At 39.0% G+C, this 15570-nt stretch overlaps 1 protein-coding gene across 5 annotated transcripts in view; it reads left to right on the top strand.

Annotated features, from left to right (window-relative positions):
* Positions 1-15570, top strand: part of DMD (dystrophin) — a 2218635-nt gene that overhangs the window by 2075182 nt on the left and 127883 nt on the right. For all 5 annotated transcript variants that reach the window (XM_063601607.1, XM_008970951.5, XM_008970952.5 and 2 more), the window contains one exon: positions 2642-2703. In XM_063601607.1, coding sequence (XP_063457677.1) covers positions 2642-2703 — 62 coding nt within the window. The remainder of the gene's footprint in view (positions 1-2641; positions 2704-15570) is intronic.

Genomic DNA, 15570 nt, shown 5'->3' with positions numbered 1-15570 from the left:
GAATTGTTTGAGGAGTTCATTTATCTATGTTATTCAAGTCCCCCAGAATCACAGATAACTGGGAGAATAGTACCTATCAAGGACTAGTATCTTAACTCACAAATGGGCAATGGAATTGGGGGCTTAGAATTTCCTCCTTCTTCCAGTAAAGGAGATTTTCAGTTTTGCCGAGGACTGATGGATTAAAAAAAAATAATTTCTAAAACCCTTTTCATAATTTTAACCTTCAAAATAAATTCTTTAAAAAGGCAGGAATGTATGTATGCCAACAGTCATGAGATTTCTTTAGAAGATGGGGAGCTACATGAAGCCCTCATTCATTCTATGTGGGATTCTCCTGTAAATTGTACACACTGTTTCCCTTTCCTTTTAGAACTGTGTTTGGTACAGGTATATTTCTTGCCTATGTTCCTCTAATTTGAAGTCCATTCCAGATGGTGGCTTTTCACCGTGGTTCCCTGTCTCTGTCTGATCAGGCTTATCAGCTCAGCTAAATGTTTTTCTGCAGACCTATAGAAGATGCTACGGTCCTTACAAATATCCTGGAGATGGGACATTGTTGTTACACAGTGTGACTAGTAAGGGCCTGTGTGAGCCCTTGTACATGTGGGCACACATGTGTGTGCTTCCTCTCTTCGCTCTTCCTTTCTCCCTGGTGCTTATATCACATCTGGATGACCTTTGGAAATAGAGGAGGCCTGAATGCAGGGTGGTCTCAATAGAAGGTAACCTTTCCTTGCTCTGCACTTATATACGGAATTGGTATACACTCACTTTCCGAGCTGAGAAATGCCTGAGAACAAGCAACACTTTTTCCACGAAGCTGCAAGCTGCAGCCTCCTTGTGCTGTGCATGTAAAGTACCAGTCCTGCCTACCCCTTCTCCAGATCATAAACCGGCTTGGTCATGGGGTGTCCTAAAACCCCTTAAAGCATAGAGACCACATCTCCTGCTCTTCTTGCTCTTTAAGACTTGAATGTCACTCTGTTATATTCCCTCAACTGATAAGCCCTTGTTATAGTCCTCAAATGTGAGTTGTCTCTATGGAAAAGTAAAACTGAAATAAACATATTTGGAAGACAGTGAAACAGCACTTCACAAGTGAACATTTTCTTGCAAATTGATTTCAGTAGCCCTCACTGTTCAATCACTGACTAGTAAATATTACAGGGATGGTCTTTGAAGTTGTACAGTTTGGATGATTTCCATATGTCTTTATGAGGTTTATGATTGCATTCCATTTCTTAAACCAACTTAAATGGTTGTTTTAACTTATTTTTTTTAAACATAGGTGATAACATGTAGTGTGTTGGTTTTGCTCTCTAGGAAGGGTCTTTCTTCGCCTTGATTGACTTAATTACAGTTGGATCCACATCTATATTGTAATCAACTAATAACAGATTTGCTTTTAATAGATGACAATTTGAGGGGCACATGATACCAAAAGCGACCACATATTGAGCACCAAATGGTGCCGGTCACTTACCTATTTCAACTAATCCTTTAACCCTCCAAGGTAGGCAGGCTTGCTTTAAATTTCACCGCCAGTAGGGCGCAGAGCCCTAAAATTCAAAACATACGCTAAGGCCATTCCACATTGTTGCCTCTCCAGACTCCTCTTTCTGTGTGAGGCCCCTGTACTTTCTGGTCCTCTGGAAATGCCCCAGTTTAAGCGATTTCTCTTTTTTCCTTCCCTCCCCTTCCCCTCAAAAGTTTATGAATAGGCTCTGCATATGAGTGCCCAAATATCATTCAAAACTGCATTTTACTGTATCAAAGCCTATCATGCAATCCCTGAAAACTGGAAATACGACGCTATGGTGATTTATGTAGATGGGCCAAAGTAAGGAAAAGTATATGTAGTTATTTCTCCAGGGTTTATTCATGTAATTGAATGAGGAACAAAGGTGTTTTGTTCTTTTTGTGGCAGGAGCTGATAGCCAGCAACCACACTTCAAGAAATGGAAGACAGCTGTGAATGCTTCATTCAGGCCCAAGTAAATATAGGAAGAGGTGTAGTGGTGTATAGCGTACTGAGTTTAAAGAAAAAACACTCTGAAATAATGGGAAGAAGGAAGTTATGATATATTAGTCAGGCAGTAGATATACCTTAAGCTGAAATGAAATACAGGTATCATGGATATGAGATCTGTATATGTAGAGGAAAGAGTAATGGAAAAATGTCAGGGGCAGTGAAAGCAAATGAGAAGTGAGATGATTTATATTTATTGAACTAATGTCCGGTATCTCTTTGACAGAGTTGAATAATAATCAGTTGTCGGTGTCCTTTCTGTAGTGTTCCACATTGGATAGGTGAAGAAGTCCTGATAGTCGATTATTGATCACAGAACAAGGTCAATTTATCATAACTGAAGCGCGATCGATTTGTGGGTGCAAAGAAGAAACAAATTCTGGAACCGAATAATGTTTATATTGCTTTTCTCTTTGGAAACAAAGCAGAAAGGGGCCTTTCTGCTTGTAAGATAAACATTTCTTCAATACACTATGGAAGCGCTTTGAAATAAAGATTCCGAATGGTTCAAAAGCAAATCATGTTGTTGTTATTGTTGTTTTCTTTTTTCCTGTTTTCTTGAGTACTCATTGTAAATGCTGAAGTCTTTCTTTATGTTTTGTATTTTAGCCACGAGACTCAAACAACTTGCTGGGACCATCCCAAAATGACAGAGCTCTACCAGTCTTTAGGTAAGGACATGGCCATGTTTCCTCCAAGTTAAATGACAGGTGACTTTTAGGATAAAGTAGTTTGCAGTGTGAAAGTTACTTGCTATATAAATACATCACTAGATTGTTTCAAGGGTGAAAGCAGTGGCACCTTCCTATCCAAAATTGACGATCAGCTTTCTTTTTTTCAGAGTTTCCTTAAAAACAAGTTTTAGAAGTTGATTGATTCCTAAAAATTCAATATACCTGAGAGGGCCTATAGGTCTTTGTAGTTTTCTTTGGTGCCTAAAATGATGGAAAAACAGTTGCAATTTATGGCTATTTTTTTTTTTCTTCCCACGAAGATAGAAAACTGTTTCAGGTGCTTATTGATTTCTTCCGTGTGAAACCAAGACAACCCTTTTGCCAAACCACAAATGTTGTGTAAAGGAATTTTCTGCCGTCTTTCCGGTGCTCACAATTCCTAAGGCCTGGCGGGTCATTAATGTGAACATTTAAATGATTTCTTTAGTATGGCTTGTTTTGTGTTTATGTAAGAGCCTGACAGTTCTGTTTTCTTTCCCCTCATAACTTGAATTATTGTGAATGGGTACAGAGCATACAAATAAGGGTTTCAAAACACCAGTCTTTTTACACTGGACAAATGTCCAGATGTCTGGTTTGTCATTTTAGATCTACAAGGAATATTCTGAAATGAATTATCTTAAGTTGCAGCTTGTTTTGGGTTTTGTTTTGGGACAGGGTCTTGCTCTGTCTCCCAAGCTGGAGTGCAGTGGTGCGGTTATACCTTATTGCAGCCTCGAACCCCTGGGCTCATGCGGTTCTTCTGCCTCAGCCTCCTGAGTAGCTGGGACTACAGGAATGCACCACCACACCCAGCTCATTTTTAAAATTTATTTTTATTTATTTTTGTAGAGATGGGTCTCACTATGTTGCCCAGGCTGTGTTTTTATATATTTTTTTAATATAAAAACGTCATGTCTTTTCTACTTTTTCAAGCCTGCATTTCTGTGAATGGACATATTGATAGAAAAACACATAAGGCGATCTCTTTGGATTTAAGGTTATGTGATGAGCACCGTGGGAATCAGGGTACTTAAACATAAATTCTGTGTAGGTATATGTAAGTGGGGTGTGTGTGTGTCAGGGGGTACGTAGCTATTACTGCTTTTGTGTCATAGATTCTCGCAAAATGAATTGCAGCTATAGAGACACCAAGGACTAGAGAAGAGATATTAGCCAAAAAATGGTTTTATTAAACATTTTTCTAATTATAAATCATTAAATTTCTTCTGGAAAACCTGAAAAATGTAAATAAAAAACATGAAAAAGGAAAAACAAAGTCACTTATACTAGCCAGAGAGATCCAATACATTTCGAGTAATATTATGTCATTTCAGTCTGGTTATAAGTGTGTAAACGTTTAAAATTTTAAATAAAATTGGGATCAGCTAATTTTCAAGTGCTACATTTCCAGCCCCTACAGAATGTTTTTGGCTTATAATTGTGGACTGTTTATACCACAGGTGGAAAACGTGAATGCTTATCTTTTGGCAAATGAGAGAATGAAAAGGCTTCATCTGAAGTGGGCAGCAGCTGTCCTGGGCAAGCTGGTCTTTCTATCCCAGTACTCCCAGGACCCCTGATTGTACAAGAGAAAAACTAGAAATCTGTCCACAAAGAGCTAATTTAAATTAGTCTGTGGGCCTCCTGATCGTAACCTGTGGTTTACACAGATTTAGCCCACTTCTAACATTTCCTACTCTAATTACAGTAATTTCTAGTTGTAATCTTTTAATTCACTCTTATTTTGAAATCATCATTATTCTAGAATTAGTACCTATTCATATTTTTGAAGTTTAAAAATATAGACAGGCTAACAATAAAGAAGAGACAAATCATTCATAACCCCACTTCTTAGAGTTAGCTGGTGTTTAATAATCTAGGATCTTCAAAAATGTCTTTCTATACATATATTTCTATAGAAGTTGAATCATTCTGTCTTATAACTTGCTTTTTTTTTTCCACTGGAAAGTAATGTATTACCATGGCCATATTTCCATTTTGTTGTATAGTATTCTCTACCACTTTCAATTACTCTGTAATGAGAAATTGCAAACATGTTTGATGAAAAGCTAATTATGGACTATCAATGAATACATGTTTGCTCCTTTAATAGAAATTAAATATACATTTAATCATTATATTTCTAGAATTTTCTCCATAGTTTAGATATGGTGATAAACTCAAAACTGATAATCTCTCATGACTTGTGACATTGGGCTTGTGACATCACTCAATTTTGAATTATAACAGAATTTTACAGTTGCAGGGGATTTTAGAACTCATTTATTGCAAACTTTCTCTTTTATGAAATCAACTTTCAGGTATAATTTTTATATAATAAAAGGAAGTCATCGTAAGTGTGTGATCAATTCCAGCCCCCTTTGAAATTCTGTTTCTTGCTAGCCCAATAACAAACCACTTGCAAGTGAACTAAGTGTTGAAGTTTGCTTTTCACCTTTCAGAGTTAATATTTCCAATAGTTTTGTAACAATCAAACATTCGTTGGGCTTTTATCCAAGTGGTGATTCATCAGATAACATCTCCCATTTATTGCGGGCCTATTGTATGTTTTCCACATGGGACGTGGCAGCAACCAACCTGCATGGTGGATGGTATCAACATCCACATTTCACAGGACAGCGAAGCCAGGCTCAGGGAGGAATTGATCAGGGCTACACAGCTATGTGGGGCTACACCTGGATTTGTCCTCAGTTTTCTGTTAGTACTTTCACTGTTCTCATTGATTTTATTTACTAGGTAAAGTATATTTATGTTGGTTACTACATACCTGCTACATGTATATGGGAATTGATAGTTTTACCTATGAATAGTAAATTACTTGAGTGGTATTTCTGGAAATGGTATGGTGGGTTCCTAAACAATGGGCACTCCTTTCACTGTTGCCTGGCACATATAGAATGATTGTTATATGGCTACATCCTTTTTTGTTTGTTTGTTTTTTGAGACAGAGTCTCACTCTGTCACCCAGGCTGGAATGCAGTGGCACGATCTTGGCTCACGGCAACCTCCGCCTCCCCAGGATGAAGTGATTCTCCTGCTTCAGCCTCCCGAGTAGCTGGGATTACTAGGCACCCGCCACCATGCCCAGCTAATTTTTGTATTTTTACTAGGGACGGGGTTTTGCCATGTTGGCCAGGCTGGTCTCGAACTCCTGACCTCAGGTGATCCTCCCACCTTGGCCTCCCAAATTGTTAGGATTACAAGCGTGAGCCACCGTGCCCAGCCTGCCTACATCCTTGAGATCCCGTATAAGATTAACTACCAGCACTGCCTTTCCCCCTCTCCAAAATTATAGTGTTTCAAAGTTGAAACATAAGCATAAAATACTGAAAAGAAACTTTTCATTGATTTTTAGTTTTTACTTATTAGTTTATATTTTTCTTCTTCAAGAGGTATCCCTTTTAGGTCCAAATTGCTCTTTGAGCTGGATGAAATGGTCGGAAGCCTTCAACTACAGTCAGTTCGTGAAAGGTATCTTGAAAGCAGAAATGGTGTTGTGGTCTGGCGTGTCAAATGTTTAAGACCACATCTAGCCCCCTCTCCTAATCGAACCTGAACCTCATGTCTCTGGTGAGGTGCTGAAAATATCAAGCTGTTGCTTTTTCCCTCTGTACCCCCACTCCAGGCATACTCTACCGTGGAAGCTACAGTGGTTCACAGTATGCATGGTAGGTTACACATTCCTAGAGACGCCCACTTCTAAGGAGATTTCCATTCTCTAATTTGCCAAAGTTCCCAAGCAGCCTGTTCAACACGTGTTTATGTTACCTGCCTTGCCCTCAAAAGCATTCAGGTGTTCCCCTGCACCCAGGGTTTGAACACAATAGGATCAGAAGCTGAAAACATTTTTTTAGAACTGAAAAAGTAGCAAGTATTTACTGATGAAAAGCTATAATATCGCTTGAGATATTACCATTGGAGCTCTCTAATACATTCTAGGCGGTTTTCTTTTTCATTCCTTTTCCACTGATTTTCTACAATGAATTTATATTATTTACAGTTAGATGTTTGGTAAAAAAGTTTCTTCGTCGATACCCCCATTCCATTTCTTACTTAGTGTCTCTATAGCTACAATTCATTAACTAATGAGAACTTATGACAGAAAAGCAGCAGTAGCCACATACACACACACACACACACACACACGCCCCACATATATGTAGATAATTTATACTTAAGGACCCTGATTCTCATGGACTTTGTCAGGTAACTTTAAACTCAAAGAGATCATCTCATGTATTTTTAGTCTGTATGTCCAGTCGTGAAAAATGCAGATGTAGACATTTTAGTGGTAGAGAAAATAGAACTTTTTTGATTAAAAAATAGATAAAAAACAATATAAGATAATTAATTTTAGATTATTTCCAACAGATCTAAAATGGCTTTGCAGAGGAGGTTTCCATCAAGTGTTAGAAATATTGTGTTTCCCTCATTTATCGGCTGTGTACCTACACAAAAAATTGAGAGAAAATATTGCCAGAGTCCTACACAAACAAAGCAAGACATAGCAAAGAAATAATTTAAAGGTTCACTATGATGACTGAACAGTCATTAGGAATTTGAGTCCCCAGAAAATTTTTTACATCACATTAATGGTTTGACAAAAGCATTGTCTTGGATTTTCACAGGGAATAAATCACTAAAAGCAACTGGAAATCAGTTTTCTTTCAGTATTTGTCTGTGACTACCCCCAATGTCATAGAATGGTAGTAGAGAATAGTAGTGGAGTAAGTGGGATATAAGAGACCAAGTGTCTCATGTCTATTTTTTGTAGACCTTGGTGCTTTATCTTTAAAATGTGAGGATATTGGGGCTGGGCACGGTGGCTCACGCCTGTAATCCCAGCACTTTGGGAGGTCGAGGCGGGCGGATAACCTGAGTCAGGAGATCAAGACCTTCCTGGCTAACATGGTGAAACCCCATCTTTACTAAAAAAACAAAAAATTAGCCATGCATGGTGGCACATGCCTGTAATCCCAGCTACTCAAGAGGCCGAGGCTGAAGAATCACTTGAACCCAGGAGTCGGAGGTTGCAATGAGCTGAGATCACGCTGTAGCACTCCCTCCTGGGCAACAAGAGTGAAACTCCATCTCAAAAAAAAAAAAAAAAAAGTAACGATATTGGACAAGTGTCTAAGATTTTTGTTTTTCTTTTACTTTGGGCTGAGGGTGGGGCAGGCTGTTTCTAAACTTGCTGTGATCATTATTTTTCAAGAGGTACCTTTCGGCTAACTCTGCAGACAAGTGGATTTCTAAAAATGTAATCATTCCTATGTTTTAAAATGTACATTCTGAGAAAACAAACAACAGGAGAAGATCATGCCACCCATCCGTGTCTTACAGGCTGAGTGAGGCAAGCTGTTGTCAAATAGAGAGGCTCTTGAGATATTTCCCATTAGACTCCTCTGGGTCATTCATTTGTTATTGAGAGGGTACATTCTTCGTCACTCCCTAGAAGTAATAATATGTTTGATTCATGAGGTGAGTTTTAGATTTCTATTAGCATTTTTACAAACGTAATGGAAAGACTGTTCCAATAGGTTAGCTTGGTGATTTAAAACTCTGAGCTCTTCAAGGCTCCAGAAAGCATTTACAACATCAGTAGATGTTAGATAGTAATATGCTCAGGAATGTATTTTGAAATACTAATATAATATTGATTTACATGAAGTGCAATTATGTGGTTAAAAGCCTGTCCTTTTCTCACAATTTATGTCTAGGTCCCTAAGTTCATTACTGAAATTTTAAGAAAATATTTTTTAAAAAGCTCACCCTGCCCCCACACACATAATATATGCTGCTTAAAGATACTTTTATTGGGTTTTTTTTTTTTTTGACAGCATCTTGCTCTGTCACATAGACTGGAGTGCAGTGGCCTGATCATGGCTCACTGCAGCTTTGAACACCCAGGCTCAAGTGACCCTCCCACCTCAGCCTTCCAAGTAGCTGGGACTATAGCCGTGTGCCACCGTGCCTGGCTAATCTTTTTTTAAATTTTTTGTAGAGATGGAGGTCTTACCATGTTGCCCAGCCTGGTCTCAAACTCTTGGGCTCAAGCGATCCTCCCACCTTGGCCTCCCACAGCTCTGAGATCCCAAGGGTGAGCCACTGCACCTGGCCTTCACAATTTCCAATTTCAAATCTTACTACAAATTTAAGTAATCAGGAGTATTTACATATGGACAGATATACTGACCAACAGAGTAGAATTTAGGCTGGGCACAGTGGTTCACATTTGTAATCCTAGCACTTTTGGAGGCCGAGGCGAGCAGCTCACTTGAGCTCAGGAGTTCAAGACCAGCCTGGGCAACGTGGTGAAACCCCGTCTCCCCATCTCTACAAAAAATACAAAAATTAGCCGAGCATGGTGGCATGTGCCTGTAGTCCCAGATACTCAGGAGGCTGAGGTGGGAGGGTCGCTTGAGCCCGGGAGGACGAGACTGCAGTGAGCCGAGGTTACATGACTGCACTCCAGCCTGGACAACAGAACGAGACCCTGTTTAAAAACATTATTTCTTAGCCTGTCTTATTGGGGGGGTCTCTTAATTATAAATACAATAAAATATGTGGTTCCCCAATGGTTCCTTTTTAAATTACAATGTGAGTTTTTTTGCATTTGTGATACTGTCAGTATAGTACAAGAAGACCAGTTTATGAAGGAGACATGTAGGTAAAAATAGGATAATGTGAAGAGAGAATCACTGCACTTCAGAAAGCTGATTTTATTTCAAGCAGTTTATTAAAATCTAGATGCACCATATGTTCTGATGTTACTTATTCCAATTTCCTTTTCCTTCATTGAAGCCCTCTTAACCACAAGTGTTTTCTCAAGGGGTACTGGTTTTCCTTTTCTTAAGTTATAGCATTCTTCAGAAGGATCTAGCCCTTTTTAATCTGTTGCCCAATTTTTGGATCCTACTATCCAGCATGATGCTCACCTGAATGATGCAAAAGCTCTCAATTTTCAAAAATGGACTTCTGAGTGTTTTTGGAATTCTTAGGAAAAGTGGTCTTTAAAAACCATAAGATTTGAAGGCAGTCTATCAGCACGTAGCCCTTAGCTTCATGTCTATGGTTTGCAGAGAGCTTCAGAATGTTAAAATGAGGGTTTAATTTTAGGGTCTGCTGGGCCTGAGGTTAGGGGTGTGATTCTTCAGCAGTTCTAGAAAGGAGAACTAGTTAAGTCCTAGTTAAGTCAATGGGGCTAAAAGCTTTTTAAAGATACATCAATATCATTATAAATCAGCAATTTGCAAGAGAGTTAAAAACACTGCTATCAAAATCCTTGTACCTCTTTCCTCAGCTTGCCCAAGAGGAAGGGATATTGTAGTTATTTGTTCACTCTCCTCTTTTGATAGGCTTTCTACATTCCATTAAGTATTCCCTCCTGAGGATGCTCTTGGGTTAGAAACTGCAGGATTCTGAATGACTATGAATTCCTTCCTTTTGCATTAGGAGCTTGTCCTAATGCTTTTCTCAGCATATTTTGTGAACTAAACTGTTCTCCACTAAGCTACTCAATATTTAGCTTTCCTTGGCTCTTGCTTCTAGTTCCTTAACATATTGCTCAGTGTTAAAACCTCTGCCTTTTGACTTTTTACTGCCATAACGCTTTGAACTGGAAAGGATATCTAGATTCAGATGCCAGCTTTGGTGTGACCTCGGGCAAGTCCCTTGCTTTCTATTGGTCTTCATTTTCTTATATGTCATGTTGGCCAGTGATCTTTCATCATTAAATGACTGGTTTTGTTTTAAGTCCTGGCTAGAGTAAAGCTTGGTTGTATGAATGTTGTCAGCCCTAAACCCCCAGTTCCTCTTTGTCACCACCAACCTAAAGGATATGAATAATAGGATAATCATATTTATGAATTTAAATTTTTTTTTTTTTGAGACGGAGTCTCACTCTGTCGCCAGGCTGGAGTGCAGTTGCACGATCTCATCTCACTGCAACCTCCACCGCCCGCGTTCAAGTGATTCTCCTGCCTCAGCAGCCTCCCGCCACCACGCTCAGCTAATTCTTGTATTTTTAGTAGAGACGGGGTTTCACCATGTTGGCCAGGATGGTCTCGATCTCTTGACCTCATGATCCACCCGCCTCGGCCTCCCAGAGTGCTGAGATTACAGGCGTGAGCCACCGCTCCTGGCCTATAATCATAGTTGTAATAATTGTACTTTATTTGTGTAGCACTTTACAATGGCGAAGAGTTTTCAGAAATAACCATGTTTAATCCTCACACAGCTATAGAGTAGCTGGCATATGACCTGGATTTTCTATCAATGTCAGTTTCAGATTTTTTGTCCTGTCATCCCTTTGAGTATCCTTCCAGTTTTTGATGTGGGAAATAATGCTGCCATACCGGTGGATGGGGCAACTTTTCCCTTCTTTCCATTTGGACTTGAGCAGACTGAGACTCAAGACCTGATTTGATTTATACTCACTATGGTAGAAGATAAGGAACCAAGTCCAGAACACACATTTTACAAACTCCGAGTTCTCTGTTCTCAAAGGAACATCCATTACTCTTAGCATGATTTATAAAACTGCTTTATCAGCATAATTAAACTGGACTCCATATGACATTCTTTATTCCCTAGCTGACAAAATTAGCACAGGAGATTTACTCAAATTTGTTATTAAGGCTGTTATAAATGTTCTTCCTTTACTATTCAGCTTATAAAAGAAAAAAGAAAAATAATCTGCTCTTTTAACTTTGATTAGGATCCATTGACTTTCCCCATTTGTAAAATAGAAATGTAATTTCCAAATCAAAATTTATGGCATTTTAATGGACTGTTCTAAATATTATAATATTTTTTCTTGTTCAAATAACTTGATTTAAAGCTTCTAATTGAAGAACATAATAGATATTTCTGAATTGCATCTCTCCAAGCTTATTTCAGAAGGAAACTCAAAAAGAATTGTTCCTTAGACTTTGACTGGTTTACAGTTTTAAAAGAGCTGCCAAATTGTAGTTTACTGATCTAAATAAGAGGAACATTAAGGTTACACCTGCAGCTAGAAGAAAAGTGCTGGATGTGTACAATTTTATGTAGCTGGATCTGCAGAAGATGATTTTTGCACACAGAGTAAAGGCATCTAAAAACGTGTCTGCTCTTATTCAGACATTTCCAATATTTCTTTTTTAAGCCCACAAGTCTGATTACCTCTGTATGTCTCTTGGGAGCTGCAATTTTGCTGGAAAGAGATTCAGAACAGTCAGAACACTCACATAAAATAGATAGTTTTTAAAGTCTGTACCCTCTACGGTAGTAATAAAATGACCTAAAAATATTCTGAAAGTCTCTCTTATGACATAGTGGATGAATCATTAGCTTATTTATGAATTGGTGATATTCTGTGAGAATGTTTCAAAATTTGCTATTCCACAAAGTGTTCATCGCTTGCATAACTCCAGGAAAGTCATTACACCCCCTCATAAATAGAAGCTTATATAACGGAGACAAATGTTGCTTATATTGATATATTTACATACAGATTTCTTTACCAAGCATTAATTTTGGTAAGAAAGTGATTGTTTTTATATTTTACTTTCTTGGTCTGTAAAGAGGCTATCACTTTAAGGCCAGGCATGGTGGCACGCACCTGTAGTCCCAGCGCTTCCAGAGGCTGAGGCAGAAGGATCCCTTGAGCCCAGGAATTTGAGTCCAGCCTGGGCAATATAGCAAGACCCTGTCTTAGGAAAAAAAAAAGAAGCTATCACTGAAGAGCAGTGCTTCTCAAACTGGTGAAGGGCCAGGTTTTTGTTGGTGGTGGGTTTTTTTTTTGTTTTTTTGAGACAGAGTCTTGCTCTGTTGCCAGGCTGGAGTGCAGTGGTGCAATTTTAGCTCACTGCAAACTCTGCCTCCCGGGTTCAAGCGATTTTCCTGCCTCAGCCTCCCGAGTAGCTGGGATTACAGGTGTGCACCACCACACCCAGCTAATTTTTGCATTTTTAGTAGAGACGGGGTTTCACCATGTTGGCTAGGATGGTCTTGATCTCTTGACCTCATGATCTGCCAGCCTCCGCCTCCCAAACTGCTGGGATTACAGACGTGAACCACTGCACCCAGCCGCGGTGGTGGTTTTTAACATACTACATACACATCACAGATTTTTAGGTGGTTCTAATGAAACTGACAAGTATGCATTCACACCACATGTAACTCAACAGTCAAGTTCAACAACGCTTGACCTCGTCTGTACCCTGCTCCATGAGATGAATGCATTGATCATGAATTTGGATGTCATGGCAATGTCAAATTGCTATAGAAGTTACTTAACACACTGTCCATATCTATGCTTGTGAAAGACCATATTTTGAGTAGCACTGTTCTAGAGCACTTAATTTTTGAAAGTATAAATGTAAACTCAAATCAAGTGACTCAGGTCGGGGGAGGATAATTAACCAAAGAGGAACACCTGAAAATGTTATTTATGCGGTTTAATGTTTTGCCAGTTGAGTCAAGTTCAGGCAGAGGAGGGATCTATCTTCTTTCCCACTTGGTAGCTCTCCTTAGCAATTGTTTTAGAAGACAAAGCATAGAAATCATTGTGTTACAGGAAGGAGCCAGAGATTAAGCGGCAGAGCCACTGCTGCCTAGTTTAATGTCTCTCCCACCCCCTATAATTAAATATAATGTATATAATGTGATAAATTTAAAATACAGGTTTGCTTTTATCTAGAATATAAACTATGATATATGCACTCTTTATGGGGTGCATTCAGTGGGGGAACTAATTGATTATACTGTGACTTTCCTATTGTCACTTTATGAGTTTAGGTTTGGAGGCAATGTTTTGCAGCAACAAAATTGTTCATTGACTTTGAGGCTGGATTTAAATTCTGATTCTGTCACCAGTTCTCTGTGGTCAAAAAGGAAGCCACTAATAATTTTGAACCTCAGTTATGTGATGTATTAAATAGTTATGATGAGACTTATCTTGTGTTGTGAGGATTAGAATGACATATGTAAGGTAACAGAATGTCTGATGTAGTAACTGCTCAAGGAATTATAATTGCTATTAGTGATATGCATTATTATTATTAGTTATTATTATCATATACCAGTGTCTCTCCTTATTTAATAATCTATTGGGTTCCTGAATTGAGATACCAAGAATTCAGATAGTGAGAGACACCTAGGTTTAGGTCTTCATATTTGACACTCAAGGAGCCACTAAATTTTTCTGAAGTATTTTACTTCTTAACCAAGGTGATAAAGATCACCTGATCACAATTTATGCTAACTTTTGGAAAGCATACACTTACTTTAATTTGACATGCAAATTAAAATAATACATTTTCTACTGTGTTGTTTGCCCTCCCCCAATTCTAAAATAATATATCATTCAGGATAAAAAAGACTACACTTTGGGAGGCCGAGGCAGGTGGATCACCTGAGGTCAGGAGTTCGAGACCAGCCTGGGCAACACGGTGAAACCCCATCTCTACTAAAATAAAAATTTTAAAAAGCCGGAAGTGGTGGCGTGTGCCTGTAGTACCAGATACTCGGGAAGCTGAGGCAGGAGAATTGCTTGAACCTGGGAGGCACGGGTTGCAGTGAGCCAAGATCGCGCCACTGCACTTCAGCCTGGGCAACAGAGTGAGACTCTGTCTCAAAAAAGAGCATAAATATCTAATAAATGATGGTGGTACTAGTCTGTGGTAGTGGAGGTATCACAGAATGGCTGTAGAGATGAGGAGGGCTAAAACTGTGAAAAGCCTTATATGGTATGTTGAAGGTTTTTATACTAAGGTTTTTGATTTGGAAGATGTATCAATCAGGGTCTGCCTAGTCAGAAAACGTAAACCCTCTAGTTATTTCAAACAAAGGGAATTTAATGCGGGGAATTGGTTACTCAAGAATGGAAGTGCTAGGAAGCCACACACACAGCATGAAGTTTCTGTTATACCTAGGGCTGGAGGGACAATGACAAGAGGTGGTATCACCAGAGCCCCAGATGTCATGGGCATCAAGGCGGAGTTGGAACCTTTGGCCAGCTGGGACCAATGAGGGAGGGGCTCCGAGGGAGCTGGAGCCAGGAAGGAGACACAGTTAGCCAGACCTATTGCCGGAGGTAGAATGAAAAAGGAAGTATGCCCGGCTTCTCCTTTCCGCCTGCCCTCTAGGCTTCTGCCAGTGACTCCTATTGGCCAAACTTACTTGGAAGCCAATTGGTAAGGGAGCAGGAAAATGTACTGTAATAAACAGCAGAGCAGAGAAAAGGCAGAGAAAGTATCAAAAACCAACAAGCAAATGACTGAAGTACAGGAGATCCCATGGACAGTAAGGCAACCAACCCTCTATGCAGATATTTCGGGAACAAGAAACATAAAAAAACTAAAAAGCTTTCATAGGAGTTTGAGGTGACATAGATAAGATACCAGAAGGACATCCTGGGTTCAAAGGAAACTGATCTTAAAGGAGAGGAGGTAGCAATTAAAACAGATTATCTGCAGAGAAGTCCAAACACTAAGGATAAGCTTCCATGCATTTGATGAAAGTACTTGCAACGTTTACAATTGTTTATGCTCATGACTCTCAAGACTAAATACAGACATACCTTGGAGATCTTGCAGGTTCAGTTCCAGAACACTTCAATAAAGCAAATACCACAATAAAGTAAGTCACACAAATGTTTTGGTTTTCTAGTACATATAAGTTATGTTTACTCTATAATGTAGTCTAGTAAGTGTGCAACAGCATTATGTCTTAAAAAACAATGTACATACCTTAATTTAAAATACTTTATTGTTAAAAAAGCTAACAATCACCTGAGCCTTCAGCCAGTAATGATCC

Source organism: Pan paniscus, chromosome X, assembly GCF_029289425.2.
Source record: "Pan paniscus chromosome X, NHGRI_mPanPan1-v2.0_pri, whole genome shotgun sequence".
Taxonomy (NCBI): Eukaryota; Metazoa; Chordata; class Mammalia; order Primates; family Hominidae; genus Pan; species Pan paniscus.
The sequence above is the reverse complement of the archived record's forward strand: the minus strand, read 5'-3'. Positions and strand labels throughout refer to the sequence as shown.